The sequence below is a fragment of the Lonchura striata genome, chromosome 2 (genome assembly GCF_050655825.1).
Source record: "Lonchura striata isolate lonStrDom1 chromosome 2, ASM5065582v1, whole genome shotgun sequence".
Classification (NCBI taxonomy): Eukaryota; Metazoa; Chordata; class Aves; order Passeriformes; family Estrildidae; genus Lonchura; species Lonchura striata.
In genome coordinates this window covers 45,875,407-45,899,558 of record NC_140704.1, presented here as the reverse complement: position 1 = coordinate 45,899,558, position 24,152 = coordinate 45,875,407, and the positions used below count along the sequence as shown (strand labels likewise).

Sequence of the window (24,152 nt, the reverse complement as noted above, 5' to 3'; positions counted from 1 at the left end):
AGAGCCTAGCAGCAGAAGTAATCAGATTTGTTGTTGGTAAGTGGTCACCAGTTCAACCTGGTCACCAGTGCATAAAAAGTCATCTAAATTGTCAGGCACATTTCTTCCAGGAAGGTACTCAGATTTTTTTTTCAGGGCACTTGCAAAATATGGAAAATTCTGCTACTGTCAAATTCCATTCTCTCCATTATGTGAACATGGTGGGGAACCAGATATTCTTCCTTGCGTATGCTAATTATTACCTCAGTCTTTTAAACCCACTAAATTAGGTGTTTCCACTAGTTGATAACAAACAGCTCATTTTAAATACTGAATTACACACCTGCATTCCAATGCTGAGCTGGTAGAACAAATATTCCAATCTACTTATCAGCTGGATGTGTGAATGGGACAGAAATATGCTGTCCTGCCACAGCATGAAACTTCCAGTTGTCTACAGGTTTACAGATTATAATCCATAGATTAAGTCACCCCAATATGTAATTATGAACTCTGGACTATCATATAATCCACTGTTACTGTAGAACATTTTTATCAAGAGGCACAGCATTTTTATCAGGAGCCTTAAAAACACATGCACTTACTTTGATTAACCTTGTGTTTTCTTTTTAAGAGTAATTTTCAGCATTCTTGACCTAGTTTTGTTAAACCAATGTTTTACATTGTTGAAGAAGACAATAATACCTGTGAAATCTTCCTTTCCCCCCCAAGTTTTAGCTACAATTGATTTTAGGATAAGATAGTTTGTGATTATCCTAATTAACTAGAAATGTCTATTCTTAAATGTTGAATCTCCTATAGCTACTCTAAAAACTTTAACAAAAAATACCTCCATGAACCCAGCTCTCCTTTCTGACAGATCTTCCAGAACTGGATTTAGCCTGCAGAAAATAAGAACTGTTTACGTCCCTAGGGGTTGCAAAACTATTTTCTGTGAAGATTAGAACTCAGACTTTTCTGTTCCTATTTAAGCAACAGTCCTTACAGATGAAATAAAACAAGTTAAGTTAGAGCCAGCCTAATCCCGAGAGAAAAGTCTTCAATTTTTATCTTGTTTTAGAGATGGCTTTTTTTTTTCTTCATTTCAAGGAAATCTGGTTATTTTCTATGCCTCCAGTGGCAGCTGACAGTGAACAAGTTAAGAGATTCAGTATTAATTCTAAGAATAAAGGACCCTTGCTATATAGGAAAAAACTACAATCTTATTTCTCCTTATTTGAGGTGCTCAAAGTAAATTTCTTCATTAGGTCTTTATGAGTTTTTAAGTTTGTTGTTTTTTTGGGTTTTTTTTTTTTTTTTGTGGTAGACAGAAAATATTAACTATAATCTGATTAATTTATATAATTCCTGTAGCCATCACTCCAGGCAAGAGATTCTATTAACAAGATTCTAGTCCACACCTTACCTCATTTTATTTTGTCAGAATAGACTATACCACTGCTAGTTTTCTAATATTTTAGCTGATCTACTTTGTGCTTTAGTTACAAGGCTTCAGGAACAGGAAGGAAGCAATCAGAAAAGCAGAACAAAGCAAACTATTTCCCTAGCAGGTCTACTAGTAGCTATGACCAAAAACACACTTGTGGGACTAAGGATTTAAATTGATTTGGACATTTTGTGTATTTTTATATGACTAAAGAAAATGATAATTTGTTTCCCTGTGGGTTAGTTATACTAGCAAGGGCTAACAACCAATGCCAATGCAAGGTTTGGAGCCACAACAATGTGTGTTAGAGAAAACACTTTTATAAATGCCTGTGGAAGGAACACCCAGTGTTTTGCACGACGAGGCAGAACAGTTTGCTGTCAACACAACCTGGAATCACTATGGATGAAAAAAAATATAATCTAAGGAGACTTTATTTTAAATAGCTCCAGTTGTATGCATGTCCATTTCTTTGTCTAACCTTTTACCCAACCTTAACAAAGGCAGCTCTTGTCACAACTCAGGGCTGCTGCAATTCTCAGGCCCACTTTACTGAGAGATAACACGAGCTCTACATCATCCTACCCCCCTACAAGGTCCGTAACCTCGCACATTGTGTCAGCAAGACACCAGAGATATGGACACACTAATGCACACAGATGCATCTTCTTCATAGAAGACCACAGAAGGTCTGTATTGCTGTGCCTTAATGCAAGACAACAGAAACTATGAGGAAGTGGTCTCATAACAACACAGAGGTTAAGAACTTCAGAGCCTTACCTGAACTCATCTTGCTGGTCTGCCAGTTGATCCATCAAAATCTGAAGGCGATCCCACCTCATCCGACTGCACTCTTTATGGAAGTCAAATGCCACGTATCTGTTCAGAGAGAAGCAGTTTTTCAGATTACATATGTACTGCAGTGAAGGTTACAGAAAACCCTACAGCAAAAGGCCAATTTAAAAAACAGGTAGTGACAGAGGATTTGTTTTTCTTTAGAGATGACTTTAAGCACAACTGCAGATTTTGTCAGTGCTCTGTAATCTTCCTGATGCTGCACCCTTAGTGTGAATGGTGACACCATTTAAAATTTACAAAATGCCATTAGTCTGTGGAAGCACACATTGTGTTCCAAGTTCTATGTATGTTCCATTCTATGTTCTCGCTAATATATTTCCTCCAGAAAGTACAGAAGGGATACAAATCTTATTTAATGTCTTCTTTTTTTCCCCCACCTGGAGTTTTGTTCTCTGTTCACTTTGAACTAGACACAGGCATTGAAATCCAACACTTTTTGCTGGCATAATTCCCTCAATAACTCTAGGAACCTGAGACAGGTTCTGTTTAAGCAGCTAACCTAACTGTCACAATAAAATTAAGCATCTACTGACTTGGAACAAAATTTTAACAGCTGATTTCTGGCAAGAGGTACCCTAAATGAGTGGTGCTTGATTAATTAAACATTTGTATGTCTATGTTTGCTGTGAATTGCAGGGCATTACATTCCTCTCCTCAAGCATTCATAGCCCAAAAGTCATTTGACCAGATTTCAGGACTATGCATAAAGAAAGATTGTCTATACACACTGAAACAAGTAACTGAAGTCTTGTGTTTGATTCTGGCAGGTAAACACCATCAAAAACAATTAACCAAGAAAGTGGATTTTGATAGCAGTAGTAAAATAGGGCTGCCAAACATCACTTTTGAACATATACAGAATATCACCAAAATGCACCTTCACAAAATTTCATGTTTTGGTTTCTACCAGATGACTGTATAGCAAATATGCACAGAATAAAAAAATGGCACGGTAATTTCAAGGATAAGGTAGAGGGGCGAGTATCTGTGTGAGTTGGATACAAGCCCTCCCTACAGAAATGAACAAAAGCAAGCACAGACACGTTGTAAGATTGTGTACTGCACTCCGTATTCCCACAAAGAGATGGAATTTCTCATAATCCAAGAGGATTCTCCACTCTTGCCCCATTGGTACACTGAGCTCCAGGCATTTAAATTACTTGTTCCCCTTACTGTTCCATCCTGTTTTGCTCACATGCAGTGCTCCCTCACTACATTAGCAGTGTAACCAAGTCCTTTTGCCAGCACCTAGTTCTACAGGGCATGATCTTTTTCCTAAAATGCAGAAGAGCTCCACTGCATACTAAGACTCCAATACTGGCATTACCATCGCCTCTGAAATTCCTTCTTTATTCGGCCTGTGTCCTCTTTTAGCAAGTCACATCATAAACATAAAATGCAAACAAATCACAGAGTTGGTAAAGGCCCTCAAAGAGCTGACCACTCTGTGGGTCTCAGAGGGAATGCTTAATCTGTAAAACAAAATGTATCACTTCATGTCATATGTACCTGACCATTCCATTTGCCATGCTGTTCACCATTTTTGAAAAGGTTTGCTCAAGAGGCTTCTCTGAGCCTTTTTGGTTAACCTGGGAAAAGGGAAAACAGAGACAGAATTAATCAAAAGTCTGCTTAAAAGAATAACATCTTTTTCAGGAAGAACAAGTGAAAGCATACCAAGTTGACAATCATTTGCTTTCCATAGCTAATTATTTGTGAGTCAAAATGTCTTTGGAAGCCATCCATCTAGAAGAGAAAGGAAATGGGTTGACAGATGTACATTACTATTAAGATCTGTGCTTTACAAGAAAGTGTCATGATAATATTTTTGATGATTCTTTTAACTGTTTGATGTTCTCTATTGTGCCAATACATTCACACTTTCCTCCTCCTAGTCCATTCAGTTCTCCTCATTAAATATGCTACACGTAAAGAGTATTGTGCAGCTACTAAAACTGCTGCAAACTGGATCCAAAGAGAAACTACCCCCACTGATGCCTGCATTTTTTCAGCTTTTTAATTAATTATAACAAGTACAAGGTTTCTTGCTATTATTTTTAAAAAACAATGCTCAATCCAGTATTGCTGATTTTTATTCTTCTGATTACAGTTTGCAACCCTATCACATGAACATGAGCCCAGTAACATGTTAAAACCCCAAGACACAAACACTCACATACATGGTTTACTGACTTGCTGATCTGTGGCTTTGGTTTATACTTGAGGTTTGGTCTTTGAGACCAGAAAAAAGGAATAGATCCACGGGTCTGCAAAAGAATGGTAATGGTTTTAAACAGCAGAATTTACAAAACCCACTTAACATTTAAAAACAAAGCATCCAGGTTTATTTTGTTAAACTAATTCAGTCTGTTTGTTTAGTTTATGCTTTTAAATATGGATTGTATATACAATATGCAAATAAGACAGCGCTATCTATGTATCTGTGTTCCTTACAGTGACTTTACCTGAACAAACGATGCTTTGCTCCCCTTATAATGCACAATTTGTTCTGTCTCAACAAAATTAGCAGCGTGCCCTTCTGAATCAATACCTGTAAAGGAAAAAGACTATGTTAGCCAGCTCAGCCTGCCTGCAAAACAGTGACAGCACATCAGCAAAAGGCTTCCTTCCCCTCCCTTTTAAGTCCTCACAGGAATCACAGAGCTGCCTGACAACATAAAATGAAACACACCCTTAGTAAAAGTTTAACATGATCTGCACCAAATTTAAGCAGAACTGTGCTTCTTCAAAATGCTTGAAGCATTTTGAGATTTCTAGCTCTAGAGATTATCACTTAATATGAAATAAAATACCCATGCTCTGACACCAAAATGTTCACATAATGGTACTGCAGAAATGGACAAATTTCTTCAAAAGCATGTATGTTGGGACTAAGAAGAGAGGAAGTAATTTAAATTAATTTCCCTGTTTGCTTTTTAACTTGAAACAATTAGAGAACACTGCTCAGGGCTCCCCTACCAGCACCAGTGATGCTCTTAGCTGGATATACTGCTACACATAAAGGGCTATTATGCACTTGCATTTAGCACCAATGAAAACAGCCACCTGTTAAAAATCACTACAAAACTTTTGCAGTTATGTCTTAAAGACATGAACAGGAATAAATTTTAATAAATACCAAAAAATGCTTCAGTTCCTAACATTTTCCTTGGAGGAAGAAGCCCAAGACAAATTAAATAATGTTTTTTCATTTACTCTTAAAGGCAACTCACATGTGCAGATGGAACACATATTATTTTCTGAATAAATCAGTTTTTTGTTTTACCTCTTACATAGTAGCGTACACCAGCTCTGAAACAGCTTCTTCTGGAAACAAGCAGCCAGTCAAAACACTTGCCATTAATAGAACAAGAGTGCATAGTGATAACTGATAACAACATTCAGGAAAAACCTCAACGTTTCATTAGAATATTTTTACATATCAACAGGTAGGAAACTTCAAGGAGCCAAGAGACTACATTCAAATAAATCTGTAAACATTTGTCACCCCAACAACAGTTGAACACTGAACTGGAGAGACAGTAGGAATATTAGGATCAATATGCACATTGCAAAACAACACTCTATGGTGATGTCACTGATGAACAGACATTAAAACTGCTGTAATTTTGAGAAAATGTGATTCTAAAGAAGTTTATTCTGGGTCTTACGGTCCTAATTAAAAATTAGGAATCCATCTCATCCAGAATTTTATTAGACTACCTTAGCAGATTCTTGCGCCTACTGCTTTTAAAAATTAACAACTACTTCAAAAATACCGCCTCAATTTTTTTTCTAAACTTTTAGAAGAGTAAATATCTTGGGTTATGTATTTTGCACCCATAAATGCAACATACATCACATTTACAAATGCCGGAACTAGCAGTAAAATAGACTGGTTTTCAAATCCACGTGAAATAAAAATGAACATGCACCAAGATTCCAGTATGAGCTTCTCACACAAGAATGGTTTCCTGTAGCCTGGGCTACATACCCAAAGTGGCAAATACACCTGGGACTACCCAACAAACCGGGGCAATGACAATTAGTTTCAGCTTTACTCTTGTTTTGTGCTACTTATAGCGGCATTTATTTGGACTGCAGTAAGCTATCAAGTCTAATAGAGATCAGCACTCATGAAAAATTTCTTCAGGTAGGTTCACCAGCTTGCATGCTTTGCCTCTAAAAACTATCACTTTAAAGCACACAAAAGATCAAAATGATCAATTTTTAAATTAGTATACTGCAGTCTTCTCTTTGAGGAATCTAGATACTTTGTCTCAAGTGAAATTTAGGCTCTGTATCTATGATTCAATTGAGACATAAAACAGCTGCATCACACATGAGCACCTCAGCTACATTAAAGAACACACTGGTTCCATACATGAGTCATCTTGATTTCTGTTTGTACTTATGCCAATACTGTTTGTAAACACCCCCCAAAAATATAATACAGATTGTCCCCATCCAGAATGTTCTCAAAATTAATAAATTAAGGCTGAAAAATGCCCATTCCTCTGTTTTCCTGGAAAATTACTGCCAGGTCCTCCAACCTTTAATTCAACATTTGTACAGCCAACTGTGTTCTGTAAGAAAGGTTACATTTAACCTTAGCTGCTTAGCAATTGTTAGCCTATTTTTGGTTGGCAATCTGTGCTCACTTAAAATGATAACTTGCTATTAGCAACTTCCACATATAAGGACAAGACAGAATTTACTGTTCTTTAGTAGGGCTTTGGTTTGGAGCAGCAAGGGAAATACTAAATGTACTTTAGAGCTCCAGGTGATCAAAATCTCAACTATCCAAGTCCATTATTTCTCATCACTGCAAGACTAGAAACTAAGTACACATAGTTGAAAAAATGTATTTGAGTTTATATGGAAAAAAAAAAAAAAGAACCTTTGATCTTATTGAAATATCTGCTAGTGGCACTGTAACAATTCTGCTGAGGGGTCTTCCTAGCATTCTCACTGCTAGAAATCCAATTTCTTAAAATTCCTGAGTTCTCTAAGGTTTTGCTGCAATTCTGTTTTATACAAACATTACTTATACTAATTTTTTATACAGTAAAAAAACAGGATCGAGGAAGGTGTTAATTGCAGTCTGTCAGTTGTTAATTGCAATTTACCCAGAACCAGCAGGATAAGGATTAGGGTGTTTCAATAGCTCCCTTTTGCTATCTTTCCTTTGTCTCTCTGCCTACTCCCACAGCATTTTTCATTAAATGGAAGTCACAGGAAAGGACTGGAGATCTGCCAGCTGCTGACAGTCCTATCAGATCAACCAATTCGATCTGGAAGCCATTCCCTGCACACACCTGAGGGGTCTTTGCAGTGGATGAACAAAGCAGAACATAGGAGTTCCTCCGTCCAGTCTTGCCAGTCTTTTTCACATTGTCAGTCAGGGAGCAACTACCTGGGACTTACTGTTTACCACACATTGCCTCCAGAAAGCGTTCAGCTTCCTTGCAGCATTCATCCTTTCTCAAAAATAAACTCTTGACTGCTTTGCTAAAAAGACTTTTCTCAAAGTGTTAATGCAGGAAAAGCAGCTGCCCAGGAAAAGCATTCCAGGAGCCTTCACCAGAACTTAACCTTTTATTCATCAACATCCATAAGCACTCCTTCAAGTCAAAACTGTGCTCCCTTATTTTGTATCTCAAGTAAATGCATCCTTATAGCAAGATAAAAAAGTACCAAAGCTGATGGAAGAGCATTTGCCATATTAATCTTAACCTTCCCACTGAACGACAGTTATGCAAACCATGACTGTAAAATTAAATACATTAAGCTTTCAAAGCAGAATATTCAAGGGAGTTAATACACAAGTGAACTATCAAACAATATGTAACACCCATATATGAGCAAACTATGACTTATTTCTGACAATGTGCTCTATGCTATAATTGCCAGTGGAACAATAGAACAGCCTTCACAGCAGCCATTTTGCTACTGGGCTACTGATACCCAGCACACAACTTTACAACACAAAAGGATACATCCATGCATCACTGGTGTAGCAAACCGATGGATCTGAAACACACAAACACAGTTAAAAATATTAAACACTAGTAGCCAAGAAAGGTAAGTGAGTGACTATGCTTTGCCTAAGGTTTTTGTGGTAGTTTCATATATTTTATATAATTTACTTTTTGTTTAGGGTGAAACATTCCTTTCTGATTAAAAAAAAAAAGTTCAGGGAACACAGCAACATATGTAATCCTTGTCAGCAGGAGAAAAAAAGTAAAAGTCTAATCCTAATTAAGCAGCCTAGACAAAAAAAAAAAGCAAGTTGCTTCGTCCTCCCTATACTTTGTCCCTCCCATTTGTCTCCCAAACATGTCAGACATAAAGCAATAGTTGCTGAAAATCTTTTGACATGGTGTGTTTGCTTTACCTTCACAGAAAGACATATGCAGAGACAGTAATTACAGAAGCTTTCAGTAAGATGTATTTTTATGTGACTAATACTCAAAATGCCTGTCCCAGAGTTTTTCCTATCTTGACATTCCTATATAACTTAAATCTTTCAAGAAAACTTTAAAGTTCAGTACTAAAAGTTAGAAATTCCACACTTAACATTACCAAAAACTGTTCCTGCATCAAGGCACCTGTAATCAATGTGAGAGGAAGCATGGCCTAAAAATATCAGTTCTTCATTTTCAGCTTCTGTGTTTTGCCCCCTAGGTCTGTTTTCACTAGCCAGCTACACTTGGCTTTCCTTTGCTGTTCCCACTACAGCTTCCCTTTCATTTCCCAAGCTTTATTTGCATAGCACTATGCAAACTTTACACCCAGTAGTATGCCCGACAGCCCGTTTCTAATTCATATCTTCACATTCCAGAAGCACTGCACAATCCAGCATTTTGGAACAGCGCTGTCTAATGTAACAGCACATCTCCACAGGTCACCGAGGCAGAAATAGAAGCTGTGCGTCACTTGCTTTGATAAATGCAAAGCACTGATGCAGAGAGGAGGCTGCTGTAGTGCAGGCAATCCAAGGAGTTTCACAGACAGAGGATGTCTCTGGTAGGAAGAAGCTTAGACAGTCTGGCCATTAAGGTGCCACAGCTGTGGCTCATGGTCATCCACTTATATTTGCTGGACTAAGTGAATTCAAAGGTTACACTGTGCTAGTCTTCATGTGAAATAAACTGGAAGAATCTAAACTGTCAGACTTAATTACCAGCTTCACTAGCAAAATGGAATTTAAACAGCACACACACAGAGAATGATGTGAGACAGTCTTGGGAAAAAAAAGCAATGAACTGGACTTTGCCTATACCCAAAGATAAATAAGTAGCTAAACTTCAAAATGCTTGAGAAATATACATTGTGCAGTGTAACTTCCCCTTTGGTTTATATGAGCAGCTCATCTGCACAGCACAGTATCTTCAAATACTGACACTTCCAAAAAATTCACTTTCTAGAAGTACCACTGAGGACACTGACAAAGTTAGAAGTTTGAAAGCAGATGAGTCACTGCGCTAACCTAGATGATGATTAGCCAAATTATACTAGATTCTGGCTGTTCTGAAAGAGACAGAACCACAAAAAGCTGGTGCATACTTACAGCAAAGAAAAATTTGTTCTCTATTAACAGAATCATTAAGTGTTTACCTCTGGTTGAGCAATAAATTCTCTCAGAAGGTGCCCATTCCATACAAAGCGCGGATCTGCCTGCAGCAAGACAAAAAGCCAACATGCTTTTAGAGACTGTCAGTTCTGTTGAATTAAACATAAAGGCAGTATCATAATATCCATGTGTCATGTAAGTGAACAGTCCCCTTCTTTCATCAGTAGCCTTCATATCTTCAACTAGAAATCTAAATAAAGATTGGAGACAGCTGTTATTTTAACTGCTCTCAGGGTGTTGCCTGACACTTCTAAACCATTAACAACTGAGCTGCAGAACATTATGCATTGGTGCCCCTACACTGGGGTTGTTTCCTTCTACCAGTACTGTTAAAAAAAGCAACAAACACAAATATCAAACAAAAACACCCACACTCCAAACACAGACCAGACTTCTCTTGCAGAAGCAAACTGGAGATGTTCAAAACTGCCACCATCCTTTTGGTAAGCCATTATACTGCAGCCATAGGCATATGAAATTACACTGCAATAATTTTAACCATCTGGGATCTGGATTTACTTGAAAGTGATGTTTTTTACTGTACTTTGCCTTTCAAACAACCTTATAAAGTGACATAATTTTAAGGCAAACCAATCCTTTTGTGTCCTTGCTCTCTCTGGCAAGAGCACTGCACAGCATTTGATGGTACTAAACAATCCCCAAATGTTAACAGTTTTTGCAGTATTAAAAAAACAAACCAAAGCAAAAACCCATCAATACAGACACAAGAGAATTTCAAGCTCAAATTGCATTTGGCTGTTGTCTTTAAGCTAAAAGCAGCATACTAAGTTCATGCTTCACACAAAGAATTGGAATACTTTAGAAAGAATACAACATCCAAAGACTGACGGCCATAAAACCTGCAGATCTATTCCAAGTTATCCTGGAAAAGAATATGAACAAAAGTAAACTTATCCCACTTTGGATTCCTTCCCTACACTCCAGGTCAAATGAATTACTTGCTTTCTCTCAATTCTTCTGCTTAGCTTCTTCTTCTTGTAATTAGAAGTGCTCAATATTAGAGGCAAAATTTAATTTATTTTGGATTTTTCCAAATCCATTTAAAGTACACTTTAAGAAGTACTTCCAACTGCCAATCTGGAAGTGACATCAGATTAGAACAGAACCCTGAAACGTCATGCTCACAAGATATGAGACTTGCACAGACCAGCGTGTTCAGACACAATCCCTAGCAGCTTGGATAAAACACCAGCATCATTTAAATATCATCTGCATCAAACTAACTGACAATTTGCAAGACAGACACAAAGCAAACTCAAATCCTTACCCTCTCTAGAAGGCTCATCTCCTGGAACTCTGGGCTCGTGTTGGCCAACCGTTGCAGGGTGTGTGTTAGGTCATAGGTTGTAGAGAAGTAAAACCCATCCACGCTCAAGACATGATTAAGCATTGATAAAAATACTTTATTGTCCTGCAACTGTTAAGATGAGGAAAGAACAGAAGAGCTGTCATATACTGCTATCAAAATATTTTACTCTTGTTAGCTACCACTACTTTTTGAAGTGATGAAATGAATTTTGCTAGTGTTCTAGCAATACATGACATCATCCAGAGATTACCATACAAGAATGAAAGCATGAGAGTGCAATTCTGATACCAGTTCACTGGTAACTTGCAGCTATCACATTGCCACCAAATTCTGCAACAACAGTGGAGAGCAGAGAAAAATATTCCTGTGAGGTAAATAGCTACTCATATCTAACAACTTCCAAGCAAAAGGGAAGCTCTTTGTTTCCCTGAAAACCAAAGCTGTTTGTTTCCCTGCCTAATAATGCTTAGTCAAAAAAACCCAAAAAACAAGATGGCACGACAAAAGAATAGTTATAATCTGTGTTCTGGTTCAACCTCATTCCTTTCCTGAAAAAGCATCAAATTCCCTTCCAGCTCCATTGGTTAGATACCCTGACCTGCTCTTTATCAATCCACTAAAAAAATCTTCCACCTATCCCTTGCTCAAAAACATAAATATCAATTTGTCTTTGCTGAGTAACTATGTAATTGAACCATTCCATAAAGAAAGCAAGATGGGTAAGGTGACAGCTATGCAGTTTATTGTAGGGGCTGTCAGAGGACTAAACCTCTGAGAAAGACTTAACAGAAGCATTAGGAAGGGTGGACCATGTTAATAGAAGCAAAAATGCACATTCATAATCTGCAGACGAAAGTCTAAGTTGCACCACGTGAGTTTATCATCTTGAATGCCATGATATTATATATACATCTATACACAAATACTACACCCATTCTAGTAATGTGAACAAACCAAAAAAAAAAAAAAAAGGTATTGTTCAAAGAGCTTAAAAAAAAATCATAGCTTCTTCAAATTAGGTCCTGTGGCAATGAGCCTTAACATATAATAACATTCCTCCACACTCCCCTAATCAAGGTACCTACCTGAATATCAGTTAAGTGCAGCATGGTTTTTTTGTAGGAGAGGATGTCAAAGTCTGTTGCTTTCCAGATTGCATGACTGAAAATCTCACCCACTTTTTTCTTCTTTGTTATTACAATAAGATATGTACCTGTAAATCAAAGTTTAACAAAAAAAAACAAAAAAACAAAAACAAAAAACAAAGAGCTGCATGTATTAAGAAAAGCAGTCTATTTCCATATCAGAAAACTGAAAAACCAACAGGACTTTGTGCTCTTAAGTGTAGCAAAACACACAGGACTGGAGCAAAATCAAAGTGTACTTTCTAAGCTACCCACTTCTCTATGCTCAGAGATCTTGAGCTGCTCATTAAGTTTAAGAAATTTGTAAAAAGTGGGCAAGAAAGTGTCACCTACTCTTACTTCTAATCAGAGACAACCTAAAAATCTTCAGGTTTGCAAACTCAGAAAGAGGCCAATGCTCTTGAATGTGGTTTGAAAAGCACAGAGTAAGTCAAAAATACATGAAAGGAAGCATGCTTCAAAAGCCAAAAAGACTACTCAACTTATAATGAAAAAATATTCCTCCTAACAGATGCAAAACAGTACAAAGATTTGCGGTTGTTTTAGCAATTTAAGAGAGGAAGCTTGCTGTTTCCCTGGTTGCTTAAGTAACAAAATAAAAATCCACCCCATAATCATGGACAGTTCATGCAGAGCAATTAATTTACAACTGCTGGTGAACACAACACAACTGTATTTCTAAGCATAGTGTGTCATCTTGTTATTGAAGAAAAAGTTTACTCTTAATACTGTAATAGGCAAAGAATATTTATATTTGTTAAAGATGCTGCACTGCTAGACACAGAGCCAGTTTTGCAGTTAACAGCAGTAAACTGCCTAATAACACTTAGTTAAACATTTAATTTAACTCATAACACCTTTGACAGCTTAACTTTGACACACAGTGCAAAGCTCTGGAGGATAGAATGAAAAAAACCCCAAGCTTTTAAGAGACTTAACATATTCTATAGTTTATTTAATATTCAGGCAGATGAATAGTAGTCATTACCAAGCCTGTAAGTGGTGAAAATTCCCCTTTGGGGAAGTTGGGTTTTAAGAGTCAGTCCCTAAGACACATGTATCTATTACATTGCTCTTACTCTGCAAAACCCACAATTCTTTAGAATATGGGCATAGAAAGTTCAGCAGTTTTAAAATCATATAGAAGTCACTGCATTTAACACAGTCACCCTTTGCCTCAGTTGGGAATACTACAGTGAGTGATCTTTAATCCTTTCTACATATGGGGATTTTATTCAGTATGTATTCTGTTATTACATCATTTTTCAGAGTATTTCAGTCTCAAACTCTACCAAATTCTACAAAAATGATTGTTGGAGCAGCAATGCTTACTTTCCCAAAAGCTTACACTTTATGCACCGGGTGTATTTATGACACTGGCTGCTTAGACCTGACCACTGAGACACTTAGAAAAACTGGACAACTTATTCTTACATTATCCTAGAATTCCCTAAACTTAGCATTGTTCCAGTCTGCCATTTTCCTTTTCATGTTGGATTTTCTTCATATTTGTAGGGCAGTTGCAACACAATCATTACTTGAACAGCTGCATCTACTTGTCTATCATCCAGTCACTCTCAGCTATTTGTGTACCATGATTATTGATCAAGCTTCACAACACAACACTTGACTGTTGCATCAAATCCTGCAGCTCAGATTGAAATAGTTACAAAGAATAAGTAGATGAGCTTCTTTGCACTCATTTGAAATGCATTCTTCAAACAACTGCCAGTTAACCCTATCTTTATCTTAAACCTCTGGTTTAAGAGTTACACAGATATTCACGATAAAGTAGGTCTGCTCTCCTTACCTGCCACCAATCGGATTGTTCCCAAAATACCAAATATAGGCCTTGTAACAGCTGAAGGGGGAACATCTTTTTTAACTGAAAAGCAGAAGAAAAGAACATCAGAATTTCAGACTGCTTATTTCATGACTGTATTTGAACTAGGCTTCTCCAGCCTTTCTGGTCAAATCAAGTTTTGCTACAGTATATTAAAGTATAAGAAACAAAGCATCAGAATTTCAAACCCTGATGGAGCTTTGGGAGGAGGATCTGGGATTCTAATCCACTTTCTAACCAATTTATCACATTTAATCAAAGCAGCCAGTCAATTAAATAAATACAAGCTTATTTTCATGATAGTATAGCAAGTAGACTCCTCAACAATGTATTGCCCTACCAGCTTCCAGAAGCTTTGTTTTGAAGCCATTAAGACATAAAGGGTAACTACACCATAAGTGCTTGTGCCTCCCAGGTCTGTTTGCATCTTCTGAGCCTTAGTCTATTTCTGTCTCAGAAGACCTAAGTTGTCTCTGCAAAACTACCAACAGCAGCATACACGTGGCAAGGAACACAGTATTCCAAACAACATACCAAGAGATCCAAAAAGTAACCAAATATCAATTAGAAGTCTTAGCATGTGCAAGTTTATCTATATTTCTAGAAGAATAAAAGATATTTTAGAGAAATCTAAAGAAACTCAAACTAGAATTAAGCATTTTCCCAGAACTCAGAAAACTGAGAAAGACAACCCTTAAATCTTCTTTTGCTTTAAACACCTTGCAGGTTCATCTGATAAAAGAGCAGTAGTGAGAGAGATGTAAACTGACAAAAGACTTGGGATAACTATCTTGACAGTTTTGAAGGAACAGTTTTGAAGGAGAATTGAAAAAATATAATATGATACCAAAAGTATATGGATGGGATATGTGGGATGGGCACACTGCTCTTATATGAAGTATATAAGAAGCCTAATAAAAGAGAGGAATTGACTGCTTTTATTTTACTGTTACTGTAGCATTTCTATCTGCTTAGAGATCAGTAATACTATCAAAAGGATGTCTCTCAGTGCCTTCATTTTACTGTTATTTAATCAAAGTTCTTTGTTTCATACTCTTTAAAAAATGTAAGTAAAATTTTCAAGACATCAACAGGCTTAAGACTCTTCCCACAGACATCTGAATCTGGATTTGCAACACAGAATGAAAATTTATAGTAAGAGGTTTTATACTGTTGCTATTTCTGGAGGCTTTATGAAAAGTCAGGTTTCAGTTTTATATAAAAGACAGCACTGGGACAATTTGCAAAAGCTGAAGAACCCCAGTGTTCAATCCTTTCCCTGTTTGATCTTGAACTTCTAGCACCAACCCCAACTAGCCTGGATGAGTCAGCTTCCCCTGCGATGGACAGTCTTACAGGCAAGCACTATCACCCTGGTAACACACAGCACCAAACCCACAGCCAAAAGGCATTTGAAACAAAGCTCTGCAGAACACAATAGAAAGCATTGTTTTAAACAGTAACTAAAAAACAGTTATTGTCAGTATCATCTCAGTAATGTTCTGAAAAATCTTCTTGGATTCCTAGAGCAAAACAGACAAAAAGGACAGAAAAGACTGTATTGAGAAATACTGGTGAGGAGAGTCACCTGTAAGAGTGACTTCTGTGGAGACTCTATCAATAGCAAGGACATCATCTGCTCCATCATCACATGCTTCCACATAGAACTTCTCCGGTGTTATATGCCTTTAAGGGAATAGAGAGGGAAAAGGAATTAGTTTAGCAAAACTTACTTTGGGTTTGTTTATTCTTCACCACCTGAAGACAGAGCAATCAATTTTATACCTTATTTTAGCTGCAAAATAAAAAAAATTCTCAATGGATTGGTTTCCAACAGCCACTGATGTTGGCAGTGTGCAAATAAAAAAAAGGCAAAAGGCAAAAAAAAAAACCCAAACAAAAAAAGCAAGACCAGCTCATCAGTTATTGCAAAATTCATGGCCTACTTAACGATCTTAATCATTTTTTGTTACCATAAGGTAAAGACATGAAAGTAAATTTAAGTAAATTTGTGTACATAGTGGTCCACTCTAATTCCCATAAGCTTGAACCACATCTGATAAGCCAGAAACCAATACAAAACCAGAAGTTTTTAAACCCAAATCTTCCTAACAGATTAGGCCACATCCCTAATGCAAGTCTAATAAACATAAACGTAATGTACTAAATGATAAAGACACCTGTTTCATATTGGTGTCATAAGTATTGCAAGAATCCACTGGAAACAACACAGTAGAAATGGAAAAGTTCAAGGGGCACACTAATTCATTGAAGCAGGGGTCTTTACCATTTCCCAGATGAGTTAGCTAGGTCTACATAACACACATGGCATTAACATGTATCCCTGCACCAGACAGCCAAGTCACACACCAACTTCTTGTACAGACATCATTGCCATCCTTTCCTTCAAAGCCAGCACAAAACCCAGTGCCAGTCATGAAGAGTTTTTGCAAGTGTTCTTTAAAAACACACCCATTGTGGTATTTGCAAGAAGCCAGACACGTTACACTGTGCATCAACAGGAGGGTTATGCAGAAGAGACTTGTAGCTGTACACAGGAAATGCTCAGCAAACAAACAAAACACTCCAAACACTTTTTAACTAGCTTTCTTGACTCTTGCAGTGATTTTTCTTAGTTTAAGGCTTGACAAGACATGGGGTCAGAGTTTTAAAATTCTCGTTCTGATAACAAGGTAGGTATTTTTAGGCTCCCTTTCCCTAAATAGATCTTGCATTTCTAAGCATTTTTTATTTTTTTAATCCTTCAGAAAGCTGAATTAGAATCCTAATTTAGATCAGAGGAGCCTGACAGCCAGATTTTGGTAGCTGGGTGAGGGGGGCCACTACAGAACTGGCTCCTGTGAGAAGCTGCTGGAAGCTTCCCCTGTGTCTGACAGAGCCAATCTCAGCCAGCTCCAAGACAGACCCACTGCGGGCCAACACCAACACATCAGTGACAGAGGCATCACTCTGGAACAACATAGTTAAGAAGGGGAAAATGCTCAGCACAATACCAACTGCAATGGGAGAGAGGAGTGAGAATGTGTGACAGAAACAACCCTGCAGACACCAAGGCCAGAGCAGAATGATGGGCAGAAGGTGCTCCAGGAGCTGGAGCAGTGATTCCCCTGCAGCCCCTGATAGAGACCAGTGAGGCAAAGCCGTCCCTCTGCAGCCCATGGAGGTCCATGGCAGAGCAGAGACCCACCTGCAGCCCTTGGGGGGCCACAGCACAGCAGGTAATGCTGGTTAGAGCAGGGTTATAACATTAACACCAATGTTGTAGATTTGAGGAGAGCAAATACCGAACTGAAAAATTCCACCAAACAACATAATACAACCAACTGTAAAGCAATTAATAGTTAAGTGATCATTAGCTAATTTAACTTCATTATAGTCTATCGGTCCTAAAATGGGAAACATATCTACAGTAATTCCTTTGTAAATCAGCATCCTTAAATCTTTTATGTACACATGTCAAATGCTTAATCTTTGAAAATAAAAACATCAGAGTAAGAAATATGAACACGCAGTTCACTGAACACTGAAGCCTTAAAACACCTACTTTACTTTCATTGCTTCTGTTTTTGATGAAGTGCACATGTGCAGCCCCAGCCCTTTAGGGGAGTTTCACAGCAATAATGGGAACTGTTTTTATGGCAAAAAGCAAACAAGCTTACACAGACAGAACAGGGGCAAGACAAGCTTAAAGACAAACCCTCACTTTGTTAAAGAATCTAAAAAGCAAAGAGGATATACTACTTAAGATGCAGTCAAAAACCTATTGCTAGTTGGCAGGAGGCAGCAGGACTCATTTTTTCCACAAGAGAAAGGTGCAGCTTATTGGTTTAGTTGAATGCCCATCTTTCTCTGGGATGTCAGTTGACACACAAGATTCCAGCTAAAGCAACAACTGGGAAGAGACTTTATAAAGTTTAATATTGGACCTGTTGTGCCATTAACACAGATGCTTATAGACTCTTACTTATCTGAGCATCTCAAGCAAAGGAAGTTCAAAAAATACATTAATTTGTCAGGTCATAAAGTATTGAGAACTATAGTTTCAGTTTTTGAATATTCTGTATGAAGAGCACAACATGGACAAGACATCCACACTGACCGTACAGGGCACAAAAAGCATTTCCATTCATGATAGTATTTTTAAAAGCTGCTCCTTATGTTATAAAGTGCAATATGGCCATGACACTATTACAGCCTCAGAACAGATTCATATGCATATTGATTAAAGACTGTTTTTAACCACCTGAGAAGAAGCTTACAAATCTTAATTATCATATAAACAAAAGTTCTCTTTACCACAGGCAAGAATAACAATTTCTCCCTAAAGAACAAGAAATCTTTTATCTCAATATCCCCAAATTGAAAAAAAAAAAAAAAAAAAAAGAAGAAACAGAGAGAATTAGGGCTGCCACTGCAAATGATGCTTGGTCTCTCAATGTGTCATATGCACCGCTTTGCTAGATCAGATCCCAGCATTTCTCTCTCTCAAATCTTAGACCACATTATTTCCTGCCACTACCATTGCTTTTAACAGCTTTATCACCTTCATTTCCTTTTACACAATATCTGTAGTTTAAGCAAAGTCAGAAATTTATGTTTCACGTTTATTCAAAATCCTCCTTCCCATAGTTCTCTCCAGGACCAAATCTGGTGACAAATACTATACTCTTGGGATCACCTTTGAAAACTGCCTTAAACAAAGCTGTGCAACAAAAACTAGAAAGCCTAAGGCCCTGCAAGACATTGAATTCCTGCTTCAGAAGAAGTGGGATAATTAGTGCTCTACAAAATTTTCAACAGAAAGATGATTCACTTAGTCCTTGCTTCATTTGTGCAAGAAGTTCAACATTTCCTAAAATGTAGTTGAGGAAGAGGCCAAGACTCCCAGCAGTTCCAGCCCAAGTGCTGATTTACAACTTTACCAATTACCAGAACTAGCTAGTAGTCTTGTTCACACTTAAATGAACTTTGCTATCATAAAATTGCTAGTCATGCTGACTTCCTCTCACTTGTCTTTCAGAAAGGAAGCTGATGAACATTGCATGCAAGAATAGGTTCATCTCCAAACTGTACTCACCAGCAAGTCTGTATGCCTATCACAAGTTTAGACAGATAGCATACATGCTAATTTTAATCATCTCACAGGGAGATAGTAAATGGCGAAGAAAGGATCATTCACAACTAGAAATTGCAGATACATTCTATTCTTTTAAGGACAGATGAAAGTCCAAGTGACAGTAAGAAATAACAATCAGGAAAGCAGTATTTTATAGAAGCCATAGTGTCTGTAGTTATGTTTAGAGCTGGTTTTCATATACCCAGCCACATTCTGTTGTTGTATAAACTTTGTATTTGAAGTGGAGCCTGCCTTCTCCTCAGCTACATTGTCACTGCTGTCTAGAACCATACAAGACATCAAGAGCTCTCACCACCTTGCTTCATCACCATCTTGGTTCCCTTAGAACTTGACAGCATGTCAAATCTACACAAAATTGGGGTCCTTCTATTTCCTTTTTTTTTTAACTAGAGGAAAACTTACCAGCATTATAATGAACTATTTCTCAGTATTACTAAAGAAGAAAGGAAGTGATAACCACAAATATTTTTCATTTTTAGTATAACCCACATTGCTCAAGAGAAGGAGAATTATTGAACAAGTGTAATCACCAAATTCGTATTTCAAATATTACTGAAGACAACTTGGATTTCATTTTGATAATCTTCAACTGAAACTGTGTGGATTGATGCCAAGAGATAAAACAACTCTAGACTTCGTCCCTACAATTCAAAGCTGCAGGGAAAAAGTACTGATTCCCAGCATAACAGAAACTTTAAAAAGCCCAGAAAAAGCACAAACCACTGCTTGCTTACATCAAGTGTAACGTCAGACTCACAGTTGAAAGATGGTATTTCTTTTGTGTATTTGTTGTGAAGTTTCACTTCCTTAGTTATATTATAAAGCAGCACATACGTGTATCATACAGATGATGCACAGTTGCATCCCACATTTTAATTAGGCTGATCTTACACACAGGAATATTCCTATGTTCAGACACATCATGAAAGAGGACCCACATGCTCTAATGGCCACTAAAGATAGTACTTCACTCAATATCACTTAAGCTTTCTAGGCCTCAACAGCCAAATCCTTCCTTCAGTAATTGATTATTTCACCATAAATACTTAACATTGCTCTAATGCAGGAAACTCTTTGATGTCAGCCTCTGAATACTGTAATAAAGCAACCCAGAAGCACACCCTGTACTGCACAGAGCTGCATTTAGGATCTTGAGCACAGCAAACTGCTCTGCAGTGAGATATGTTAGTTTATGCAGAGTCCCAACAGTATGTTAAGTAACAGAACTAACACACTGGTGGTTTCAGCACTCCAGAGATTCCAGATTTTCTAGGTGAGCAGGTGTGCTAATTATATGTCTCTCATAAATATTACTCCATGAGCAGAAACAGCTCAAGGAATTGGAACATCTCCCATACAGCAGTAGTTGTTGCAGGGAGAAAAATCCCAGGACTTAGAAAACTAATGGAAATACCATTTAAAAACAAAACAGAAAAGGCATGTATTAAAGGCCTAGCTATGTAGTGTCTATTTCCAGTGAAGGTTCACTCTAGATGAAAATAAATTATTGCCCTGCTCAACAATCCCTGAGTTTACTATGACAGCTACTTAGATGGAACAGGAAGAAATGGTTTTGTAGCTGTTCTTTCTGGAAGTGTTATTCAAACCAAAATGCCCTTTTAGACCTCCCCTCAAATACACACATGAGTGGAAGGCACTGTGTTCAAGTGCAGTGGCTAAAAATACTTTTACAAAGTGTGTGAGGCAATATAACTATGGGCAGGAGGAGTTAAATTTGAAACACAACTAGTGTCATGGAGCCACATGTTACTGAGAAGGCTATCAGCAAGGTAATTCTTCATCCAAGCACAAAAGAAAAAAAAGTTATTTTAACTGAGCCAAAACAACTGACAGAATTGTCTCTATTCTGCAGATACCTTTAACAATCAGTTTTTATATATTAACTGGAGTGGCAACTCCACTGCCAGTTGTGGATGCAATACCTGCAATAGCTGTTTGAGTTTTACAATTTATTCCTAAGGGTACCAGAAGAAGTTAAATATAGTAATGTCAGAAGTGAAAACTATGGATAGCAGTTTCCAGGTTCATAGTTTTCCTGATAACTGTTGGTGTAACTCAGTAAGTTCCATAAGCAGCACAAATGCCAGACATCAGCACTTTTACTGTTCCCACCTGAACTTGACTGATGACACTGCTCAAAGCACAAAGGGCATGAACCACTACTTCGTTCTGATAAGGTGGAGAATACAAGGGGTTTGTGCTGAGAGCCAGAACCTGTGGCAGAATCTGACCTTATCATCTTGACAGTAAGTAATCAGTTAAAGATCCATACCCAAACACTGCCACCACTAAATTCCCAAATTGAAGTCTAGCCTGGATTTCTCATGAGAATTTTCTCCTTTGACCTTGACAAGCTGGTAGGTTTAACTCAACCCTCAAGTTATGGCCCTATATCTTCAAATGCTTGGCAGAAAGGCTGCAGCCATTATCACAACTTGGTGGAATGACAAGAAAATAAGCTCGTTTTTCAGAATACAAAACAATTCTGTTTTCATGTTGATGAAAAAACTCATGCTAAACTACATCTGAGACAGCCTTGTTCTGAAAAGATCAAAGCTTACTTTTAGCCAAGATTAAACTTTGAATGAGAGAATTCATTACTAGCCTGTATCCAGAACAGTTATTTTACTTGAAAAAAATTCTCAGTAAGAACAACTGTGCACTACAAGTCACACAACTGCTACTCACACAACTCACCTTTGCCTATCTGCAGCCAAAAAGATCACAAGATCAGTGTAAAGAAAGACAAATACTGCTAAGTTGACAAGACGAGGAAAAAAAAAAAAAAAGCTTTCTGCCAAGTAAAATCTTTCTGCCATCACTGATGATGTTACTCTTCAGCAGTACTCAATTATCTCCAGGGTCGGTGTACCCTCACATAACTACCTAACCAAAGTAAGAAGCCTGGTGACTTTGAAACACATTGCATTGCATTATGGCAAACTGTTTACACAGACCTCCAAAAGATCTGTTTGCTCTGAATCCAAAAGATGACTGTCAAATGAAACTTAACAGAGCATAAAGTAAGTTAAATCAGGCTTAAGAGTCACTTTCAGATACTGCTGCCTGAAAACGGCATTGGTAGCTCAATTATGGAGTTTCCAGCTACTGTTTAGAGGCCAAAAGCCTGGGAATGCCTTTAGGACACAAAAAGGCACTTCACTTTTGGCTTCAGAGAGTCATGAAGAGTCTCATGCTCAGAGCAATATCCTCAGGAGCTTGAACCGGTGCGAGGGTTTATAAAGGAGATGCTTTTTGCAGCGTTAACTTTGCTCTGCTTTCGGTTTTGCAACTTCTGCTGCTGTATTAAAGGCAGCAAACAAACATGTGGCATACACACACGTTCAAAGGGTTACAGTCTCCCCTACAAAAAATGTTTTAATAATAAAATTACACTGGGTAGTTAGAAGAATTTATCTCAAAAAGTCACAGCCGGCACTGCACAGGAGAGTCCCGAAAGTTCAAAGCCCTCAAACTTCAGTCATCGACTGGCATCAAAGCCATCCACACACGACAAAAAAAAGCCCATTTGTGTCATCACGAGAGAGCGATGGACAAGCACGCCCAGGGAGCCTTCAGCTGGCAAGCGGCGCTGCACACACAGCGCCTTTCGCAGCGCCCGAGCCCCTGCAGCAGCCGGCACACCAAGGCAGAGCCACAGACTGCCAGGGCTGGACGGCAGCTCCGGGAGCACCCGGTCCAGCGCCCTGCCAGGGCAGGGTCAGCCAGAGCAGGAACGCGCCCGGGGGGTTTGGAACGGCTCCAGGGACGGAGCCGCCAGCAGCGGCAGCAGCCCGGGCTCCCCGGGCCGGGGAGCGCCGCAGGCACTGAGCCCCGCACGCCGGGAGCGGCGGGGCAGAGCCGGGAGCACAGCCGGGACCGCCCACAGCGCTGCCGATGCACGGCGACAGCGACCCGTGTCCGCGGCCGGAGTCCTCCCTCCTCGTCCTCATCCCGCACGCAGCCGCCGCCTCAGGCCAAGCCCTTCGCGGCCACCCGGGCGAGCGCGGAGCCCAGACGGGCAGACAGGGCAGGGGACAGCCGGGGCAGGGCAGGGACAGCAGGGGACGGGTGACCGTCGCTCCAACGGCGGCTCCTCCCTTCCCTTTCCCTCCTCTTCGGCAGGTGCCAGAGCCGCGTCAGCCCCCTCCCAATGGGTCACTCACAGCTTCAGGCTGGCGTAGGCCGCCGCTGCCGTGGTTCCCACCGGTGCCGCCGTCGCCATCCGTCCCCTCGGGCTGTCCCCGGCCGCCGGCTCCGCTCCGACCCGGCCGCTCCCTCCCCGCCCGACTGACGCGTCCCCGGGCCGGAGCGACGGGGCCCCGCTCGGGACAAACCTCCGCGGGCGCGCTGCCGAGCCCAGGGCGGGCCGCCGCCTATGGCAGGAGGGGGCGGGGCCGGGCGGGCTCGGCGACGCCGCCATTGGCTGAGGCAGCGCGAGACAATTGTGCTGAACTGCGCGGGGGCAGCAGCGACTCCCCGAGCAGGGCCAGTGGCGCAATGGATAACGCGTCTGACTACGGATCAGAAGATTCTAGGTTCGACTCCTGGCTGGCTCGGCTGCTCCTTTTTCACCCCGCGTCATTATTTTTCTTTTTTCTCTTGTACTTCGAGCCGAGGCTGCTGCCTACAGCTCCCCCACTTCTGTACGTGCCCAGCGCTGCCACCTCCTTGCCCTCAATGCGTGGGTCTCCAAACCTCCCAGGCTTGGGTGGAGTTTCAGTTTCCTGCCCTT

At 39.3% G+C, this 24,152-nt stretch overlaps 1 protein-coding gene and 1 non-coding gene across 2 annotated transcripts in view; one reads left to right on the top strand and one right to left on the bottom strand.

The window, feature by feature from the left end:
• The window catches only part of SACM1L (SAC1 like phosphatidylinositide phosphatase), a 28,920-nt gene extending 5,211 nt beyond the window's left edge, over positions 1 to 23,709 (bottom strand). Inside the window, exons 1-13 of the mRNA XM_021553222.3 lie at positions 23,584 to 23,709; positions 15,827 to 15,924; positions 14,206 to 14,280; positions 12,336 to 12,463; positions 11,209 to 11,358; positions 9,905 to 9,964; positions 8,284 to 8,317; positions 5,571 to 5,672; positions 4,750 to 4,835; positions 4,465 to 4,551; positions 3,962 to 4,030; positions 3,794 to 3,873; positions 2,207 to 2,305 (exon numbers count right to left, since the gene is read on the bottom strand). Coding sequence (XP_021408897.1) covers positions 2,207 to 2,305; positions 3,794 to 3,873; positions 3,962 to 4,030; positions 4,465 to 4,551; positions 4,750 to 4,835; positions 5,571 to 5,672; positions 8,284 to 8,317; positions 9,905 to 9,964; positions 11,209 to 11,358; positions 12,336 to 12,463; positions 14,206 to 14,280; positions 15,827 to 15,924; positions 23,584 to 23,642 — 1,127 coding nt within the window. The 5' untranslated portion in view covers positions 23,643 to 23,709. The remainder of the gene's footprint in view (positions 1 to 2,206; positions 2,306 to 3,793; positions 3,874 to 3,961; positions 4,031 to 4,464; positions 4,552 to 4,749; positions 4,836 to 5,570; positions 5,673 to 8,283; positions 8,318 to 9,904; positions 9,965 to 11,208; positions 11,359 to 12,335; positions 12,464 to 14,205; positions 14,281 to 15,826; positions 15,925 to 23,583) is intronic.
• A 194-nt stretch (positions 23,710 to 23,903) lies between these two features.
• TRNAR-ACG (transfer RNA arginine (anticodon ACG)) lies at positions 23,904 to 23,976 on the top strand. The gene has a single exon. It is a non-coding gene; the product is annotated as a tRNA-Arg (tRNA).
• The last annotated feature ends 176 nt before the right edge of the window (positions 23,977 to 24,152 follow it).